The sequence below is a fragment of the Pagrus pagrus genome (assembly GCF_965226575.1).
Source record: "Pagrus pagrus genome assembly, chromosome: 15".
Taxonomy (NCBI): domain Eukaryota; kingdom Metazoa; phylum Chordata; class Actinopteri; order Spariformes; family Sparidae; genus Pagrus; species Pagrus pagrus.
In genome coordinates, this window is record NC_140199.1 from 8493794 (window position 1) to 8502305 (window position 8512).

General features: G+C 43.5%; 1 protein-coding gene across 1 annotated transcript; it reads right to left on the minus strand.

Moving 5' to 3' along the window:
- Positions 1 to 4891: 4891 nt before the first annotated feature.
- hmx2 (H6 family homeobox 2) lies at positions 4892 to 7081 on the minus strand. Its single transcript, XM_084375426.1, has 2 exons — positions 6576 to 7081; positions 4892 to 5885 (listed from the first exon to the last, which is right to left on the minus strand). The coding sequence occupies exons 1-2, from the start codon at positions 6841 to 6843 to the stop codon at positions 5338 to 5340; spliced, it is 816 nt and encodes a 271-aa protein (XP_084231552.1). The 5' UTR covers positions 6844 to 7081; the 3' UTR covers positions 4892 to 5337.
- Positions 7082 to 8512: the final 1431 nt, after the last annotated feature.

The window sequence follows — 8512 nt, forward strand, 5'->3', positions numbered from 1 at the left end:
ATGTCCAGGATATTGAAGAAGCTGCCTGCACTTCTGCCGACCGCTGCAAGTCCCATTACAAAAATTGTAGGTCTTTAATAGAATAATGACATGCTTTATCTTCTCTGAGAGGGTCTTGGAGCAGAGGGAGAGAGGAGGGGAGGATGTGAAAACAACTGTTGCAGAGCCCTCTGTCCTCAGTGTGGTCTCACTCTTGAGTGTGTAGCATAAGGCCTTCAAGATAATCCCCCTATTATCCCTACAAATACAAAATGGAGAGCAGAGAATTGTATCTCACATCCACTATTGTGTCAAAGGTAATGCTAATGGACTTATCTCGAGAGTAATAGCCGAGTTCTCTGCTGTAGCCTGTAATAGTTTGATGCATATTGGACAGCGAATGGCACTTCAGAACAGGCAGTTCAAGAAATGGTTGGTAATTTAACAATGAAGCATAATGCATTTTGCCATTAAAGCCCTAATCTGGATTTTTGGTTAAATATTGTTCTCGGGGAGTTCAATTTGGAGATGGAAAGGCTTTCATTGTGGTTCAAATAGCAGAGCTGTGTTGTGTTTGACCTTTGGTTATACACGTCTCAAAATATGTTGCGTTGATTCTGTCAGTCACAGAATTATGAGTTAAAACAAATGGATTTTAAGACTAAACCCATTCTTTGGTTTGGATTTAACCAAATGGCGAGCGTCAAAAGCAATTTTTATTCAAAGCTTGGTGTTTTTATGCTTGTTTCACTACACATTCACATTAGGATTTCAACCCGGTCGCCAGAATAAATGTTAGCTGAGTACATTTCTGCATAAATACAGATATGTTAAAACAGAACATTTGTTTATGTTGTATTCCTCTATTGTCACAATGCCGTACTTATCCTCTACTTAGGTTTAGGGCCAGGAAAACATTATGCTTTGGCTTTAATTTTAGTCGCCTCGATCACAGATGGAGATGGTCCAACTTCCTGTGAAAAATAGCTGCTTCATGTCGCCACTAAAACAGCTGGAAACGTCCCCGGGTATCTTTAAAAATATCCACTTGTGTGACTCAAACTGCAGTCGGCCATTTGGCAGCGTTGTTGGCTTGTAGTAGCACCACCATATCCAAAATTTTATATCATGATATTGTCCCGTCCGAATATCACGATACACGATAGCATCGTTTGTATTTTATGTTAATTAGCGGCGTGAATAGTATGAATAAATAAAGGATTGAGAGGTTGATATGCTGCTCACTTCTTTACTTCACGCTTTGCAGCAACACATACAACACTTTAACAACAATAACAAAATAATATTAAAGAAGAAATTTTAAATAAGAGCTTAAGTGCTAAGAATGAATTGCAAGCATAATAGATCGGGTGCAGCTAGTCTGTCTCTGGTTTCCTTCCCCCTAAACTTTTAAAAACCAGTCAGATTATAAATAACACTGTCATAAAATTCAAATTAAAAGTTAAAATACAGTCAAAAGAAGTTCCTCTCGGGTGAAGAATCACACGGCTGCTTGTGAAAAATATTGCATAAGTCGCGATATATATTGCGATACTCGATAATATCTAATATCGGCACAAGCGTAAAAACCACCACCATCTCCTCCACCTCCTCATGTGGACGTCAGCTAATAAACATGTAATGTGAAGTGCCACGTTTCCTACAGATGTCAACCTTGGACGTATCTTAGCAGAAACTGCTAACATTATATCCCGGCAACTGGGCTGAGTATTCACACAAGAACCCCAAATAATTTCCAAATCTTTGACCTCACCATATCCAACTTAACGTACTTTATTCATATGTTGCATTTCCCTTTCTACAGAAGCATATTCCTCTACTGTTAAGGATTATGGGTAGGGGGTTAGGGAGGAGGAGGAGGAGGAGGAGGAGGAGAGGGACAAACACAATTTCCCTTCAGCTCCTTCATTTCCAGTTGATATAAAACAGAATCATGAAAAATCACTTCTGGTCCGAGCTCTCCTTTTTAACCATTAACCCATAAATACAGAAGCTGGTTAAAGCCAGCGGATGACAGGGCCTGCCTCAAAAACCTTGTTACGCTCCCCTCAAATTCATTTAGGGAGCAAACAGGTCTTGAGAGTTGTCTGGCTTAATGCATCGCGATCGCTTTTAAAACTCTTGTCTTGAGGCAGCAGACCCGGGGCTCTGCATCTGCTCCTTGCTGGTGTTATACTCCATAACCGTCCCCGGCTCTAATATGAAGCCACACATAGAACACACCCTCTTTAAATCAAATGGCTGTAAATATAATGGGAGGTAGTTGAAAAGCCTACATCCAAACACACGATGGAGGGCTGGAATATGGGGAGAGTTCTTCAAATATTAGAGGCGAACGCCGGTGTTGTTGCAGCCTGTTTAAATTTAATGGGGTCTCTATTAAGTTAGTTTTCATCTACATCTTTTTATCTCAAGACGTAAAACAGGTGATATCCGCGGGTTTTTAGTATAATTCATTATGATCCTGTAAATATGCTCTAAAAACTATCCTGAGAATCAATTTGCCCCGCGCTCTGTGTCTTTGCCTCTCCCTCTCCACACTGTGTGTAGCCCACAGTTTCCATTACTCCCATCATAAATTATACCACAGAGTGAATTACACTTGCTTTTCACCTTACCAGGCAGGTTTGATGAATCCTAAGGCACAACACATCATCTCAACAAATCTTCATCACCATGCCAGTCGCTGTCTCTTTGCAGTTTAAACCACTTCAAATCATTTTCATTGCCCTGCTATTAAAATTTGTAATTCACACCTGCCATTGCAGTGATACATAGTTACATCCAACCCCCTCCTCTCCACCCCCACCTATCCCTCTCTTTCACTTCCCCTCCTTCTCGCTCTCTCTCCCTGTCTTCCTGTAAATCAAACAAACCTCAGGTGACAGGTCATGCAGATTTCCCACAAGTCACTGGGGTGCAAACATCCATCGAAAAGAGCGGCGCGTTGCCGTCACACCTGATGACATAATGACCACTTGGAAACTAATAAACAGCTTCATTCAACCAAAGCTATTGCTCCTTTTCATAAGCGTTACGCTCCCCCATCCCTCTCTCTATCTCTCTTTTCTCTCCCCTCTCCTATCTGTCACAAATTCATCCTCCTGCACCTCACCTCACCGCTGGTGCTGGTGCCGGAGTTACCCATAAATCACTGCTGTTGTCTAACGCTATCCATTTTCCCAGAAACACAGGGCGGCTGTTGCAGAAATTGGGTCAGGCATAATCTGCAGGGCAGCAGAGCCTGGCTAGTCATGATTCTGCTAGGTAATGTAGCCATTAGCACACAGGGAGAGATTGGTTGGATGGGTGGAAGGGGTTGGGTGGTGGTGGTGGTGGTGGTGGTGGGGGTCCCTTGTACATGATGTGACACCCAAGAAAAGCTGGCAAATGACACGGTTTTATCGCTTCCCATCAACAACAGGACATCTGTGTGTGTGTGTGTCCGTGTGTGTGTGTGTGCCTTCTGGGAGTGTGTGTGATTGTGCTCAGGCTTGTGTTTAGTGTTTAGATGCATTGCATTGTTATGAAATACTCAATCCTGACAATGTGAGGTGACTTACTGTGCTGGACCCCTGTTTTTGAAAATCTAAACTAGCTTCTGAGTGTGTGTGTGTGTGTGTGTGTGTGTGTGTGTGTGGAGTCTAGAACTCAAAGTGTAACTGATACAGTAATTAATTACGCAGATGGAGAAAAGAGAGCGGCTTCGATTAATGAGAGTCTCGAACTTTGACAATATGCCTCTTTATTATGTTTCCCCTTACATGGCCCGATGCTGGGAGGCAGACTTCAGACGAGAGAGGATCCGACCCGGAGGCACGATTAGCTTGTGATAGTGTGCATCTCTTTTACACCCTGCAGTGTGCTTTATCTGCTTCTTAGTTACCTCTGTATGTGTTACCTTAAAGGCAGCCTGCTCGTTCACCTCCTGAGTCCTAACAGCAGTGTTTATAAGTTCAAAAATTAAAGGGACACTATGTAGTTTTGGAGAGGAAATTCAAACTGAGAAATTTAATATTTACAATATTAATGAGGTAATAATACAAACTCTGAAATATATTTTTTTTGCCGTAACTGAATAAACAAGCTGATCTCAGAGTAAAATAAGGTCGCCAGAACACAGTTTTAAGCTAGAAAGGTGGCAGGGTCCGCCAAATATAAACAAAGTAAGACGGTATGAAATTATCCTTTAAGGTCAGTTTGTTTATTCAGTTTATTCAGTCATGAAAACAGAGAGAGTTTATTTATTTATTTAGTTAAGACATAAAAAAAAAAATCAGTCTGATTGTTCTCGTCTGATAAAAATTTCTAGTGCACCTTTAATCTGGAAGTACGACTTAAAGGTCCTTTAATAATGAAACCAACATACAGCTTCATATTTAATTCTGCTTGTGAGGCTAACAAAAGCTGAGCTGTGTATTTTACACACCTGCATTCCTGCAAACACTTCTTCCTTGCACAGATATAATTTATAAAATGCACCTGTCGAGAAGCTCCCAACCTCATATTTGATGTAATAATAGAAGATGTGGGGGTGAGAGGTGTGAGCCAAAAGCAATGTAAACTACAGTATAAACAGTAAATGTCATGTATGTTAATTAACGCCAGCGTCTTCCAGGTTCTTTGTGGTTAAAGCTCAGCTGTTCTTAGTTTTTAAAAAAACATCCCAGTGAGAATAACTGCAGCTCTACGAGACAAAAAATCCACCATCCATTCTGACTTCATGGATCATTATTAGTTTGTGTCAACACAGTTCAGCAGAATTTAACACACAACTGCAAAATACTTCCTGTGTTAAAATCTTCAAACCTGCAGTGCATAAAAAATAAAACCAAGCAAGCCCAATCTTCACTGAAATAGAAAATTTATTGAATGAGAAGGTTATTGAAGGTCTAAATTACAATAGAAACAATGATGTTTTTCCTTTAAATGGAATAATTATGTTGCTTTTTTTCTCCCTGTCAGGTGAAATAAAAATGTGGATGCTTTGAATATTTCCAACAAACCAAATCATCAATAAAAAACAGGGTGGATGTGATATGAATGCTTGAACTCCATGGTTTCATCTTCAGGGAGGGGAAGGAAAAATAATAAGTACAAAAAATTATTATAATTAATTATACACATGGTGTATTTTATACATTAAGGGAAGCTTGATTGCTTTCTTGTGAGACGCACGGTTGCTGCATAATAAGAATTTCCTCAACAAATAAAGTGATACAATTAATATACAGCGGTTATGTGGAGACATTTATGAGCATGTTGTATTGTTTTGTCTTTTTTTCTTTTTTTTTCTTTTTAACGTGGACTGCAGTGGTGAACATACAGCAGAGTCAATCAGTACTCGATCTTGTTGTACAGGTTGTATAAAGGTAACGCTGGCAGGTTGCTCCCGGGGTAATACAGGGGCGTCGGAAAGGCGATAGAGCGGGGCACCGGGACGCGCAGTAAGGAGTTATCTCTGAAAACCAGCGGCATCCCCACTAGAGTCTGTGCGGAGGCGTGGGCCATGTTGGCCGCCTCCAGTTCGGCTGATAGCTGCCGTTTCCATTTGTTCCTCCTGTTCTGAAACCACGTCTTGACCTGAGTCTCCGTCAGCTGCAGGCTGGAGGCTAAGCAGGCCCGCTCCGAGCTGCTCAGGTAGCGCTTCATGTCGAAGGTGGACTCCAGCTGGTACACCTGACTCCGGGAGAAAACCGTGCGCGTCTTCTTCTTGGCCGAGTTGCCCTGCTTGTCCGCACCGTCCGACTGTCTCTCCTCGGACAGAGGTGACATTTGATGGCACGGTCTCTCCCGCTCCTCCTTGTAATCCTGCAGCAGAGGCTGCGGCAGGTGCGCCCGCCGCGCCAGCCCGTCGTTCCCAGACAGGAGTCCTTTAGCGGGACCTAAACGCGAGCAGGAGGAGGAGAAGGAGGAGGTGAAATATCTGATCCGACACATGCATCTATGTTTTTTAGGCTTCCATTTAAACAGCGCCTGAGAAAGGGAAAAAAAAAATCCCTTCACAGTTTTTCCACATACTCAGTTTGAGAGTTCGTCAAGTGTGAACTCTGACTCCCTAAATCGGCAGCTGAAAGCCGGTGACTTTTTAAATAAACAATTCAGCACGAGTATGCTCGGTGTACAGTAAGCTATTAATTAAATCCCGCTCTATTTAACGCTCAATTGACGACGTGTAGTGCAGCCATTTTAGAAACATGTTTCATCAATTAGCAGGCTCAATTAAATTTGAAACGAGAGGAAAAGACAGAGGGCTAATTATTCGACCTTCCACTCTTCCGCTGCTGCTGCTGCTGCTGCTGCGATGATGATGATGATGATGATAGTCTGCACATGACAAACAAGTGGCGCTGGATGAGCTGCATGTGAGTGTTACAGTCACAAACACGAGCTAATGAAATGTGAGCTGAAGTGCAAACAAAAACAAAAAACTGGAGGCCAGAAAATAGGAACTAATGTCAGAGTAAATAAAAAATATTAAAATCTGTGTAATAAGATAAAAAAAAACAGGTTTCCTCCCATTTTCTCTAATAATAATAATAATAATAATAATAATAATAATATAATAGCCTTACCTAAACATGAGAAGTTCTGGTGCTGTCTGCACGGCTCGCTGTGACCCGTGTCGGAGCAGAAGCAGTCCGCTGAGTCCTCCCCGCCGCTGCACTCCTCCTCGGAGGACACCGACAGTGAGCGCCTCCGCGGCGGCGGCGGCGGCCCCTTGGAGAGCTCTTTGGTCCCGGAGCGCGGCGCATCGGACGGCGTGCCTAAAATCGACTGGATGGTAAAGCTGGAAATCGGGCCCGACGAGCACTTGCTCCCGCTGTCTTCTGCGCTACTCATTCTCGCCTCATACCAGTATTGAAGTATTGACTGAATCTGTCTGCCTCCTTGTATTCCGTTATTGGTTTCTACACGATTGGTGCGTAAAAATTACGAAAGCGGCGGGTTTTTGTCTTCCTGTGTGTGGTGTTGTTGTTTTTTTCCCCCTCTCTCTTCCCCCCTCTTGCCTGCTTAATTGTGGAGTTTTAACATTGAGGGAGTTGAAGGTGTTTTTTCTAGAGCTCGGGGAACATGAGTGTATTCCTGGTCCTCCTCCTCACGCTCTGGATCGGAGGCAGCAAGGTTGCGTTGCTTCATTTGCATGTAGGTAAGCTCCTCCTGGACCAATCGCTGCGTCCGACACGAGCCCGGAAATTTCAAACTCCTGTCAAGGTTTTTCTGAGATGAGATTAGAGAGGGGGAGAGTCGAGGAAGAGCAGCAGGGCTCACTTCTGCCTTTAGTTTCACTCGGAACACTTAAATTAATAAGTATATTAATATAGTCATAACTCAGGGAAACAGCAGCCTTTACTTTTTATTTTGTGAAACAAAAGCAATGTGGTTCTGGGTAAATTAAAGATAAATCATAGCTTGAAAAATATGTTTATTTATGGAATATAATAAATTTTTTCCTGCAATATCCACTTAAGTTGCAAACAAAACAAATTAAAACCAACTTGCCTCTAATCCTTCACACAACCTGTACAGCTCAGTCAGCTGAGGATGACCTCATGCACGAACTGTCATGTCGCTTTTTTTTTTCTATTATCCTCTGCATGCTAAATCGTCCGGGCTGACGGCAACACGCACGCAGCCTTGGAACTAATACAGAGGCCTCGCTCATTTTTCCTGAAAATAATAAACTCATTCCGCGTCCATTATCTGCGATTAAGAATTAATTTGATCATTACTGAGCTAATCTGCCTCGTGATGACCGCGCGTGGAGTGGAGGCCGGCTAATTGATTGACTAATTGATTGGAGGTGGTGGGGGCTGTGCGCGTGTGTGTGTGTGTGCGCGCGCGTGTGTGTGAGAGAGAGAGGGGAAGGGAGAGAGAGACAGAGAGAGAGAGAGAGAGAGAGGAGTGGGGGTGGCGCGCTTCCTCCCACCTCCACCACCCCATGCTCTCTGTGTGTGTGTGTGTGTGTGTGTGTGTGTGTGTGTGTGTGTGTGTGTGTGTGTGTGTCTGGCTGCGGGACAGCTGCGGGGCTTGAGCTGGCGGTTCGGGCACATTACCCCTCTTTTTACTGCTTTGTAAGGGAGCCCCAGACACATTACAAATGGTCAGCTTTAATCATCATGTCACCGGTGGAGAGAAGGGGAGAAGACGGCGGCGGCTTTGGACGCTGGTGATGATGATGATGATGGTGGTGGTGATGATGATGATGATGATGGTGGGAGCTTCTGTCGTCATCAGCCAGACAGAAGCATCTGGATCCGCGCGTAAATATCGTCAACTTGGCAGCGGGGCCAGCAGCTGCTTAACGATCTTAACAAAACGCTTACGCAGGGGAGGCTTTACTGAAGGGGGGCGAATATATGAGGGCAGTCGGGGGCGGATGCTGGATTTATGGTGGTTACACATAAGGCGTGAAATCTGCAATGACAGTTAAATGGGTTTATTTTATACGCCGCTCTTTTCAAACAAAGACCTTTGTCAGTGCGGCCGCCTTCATCACTTTCAGACGACT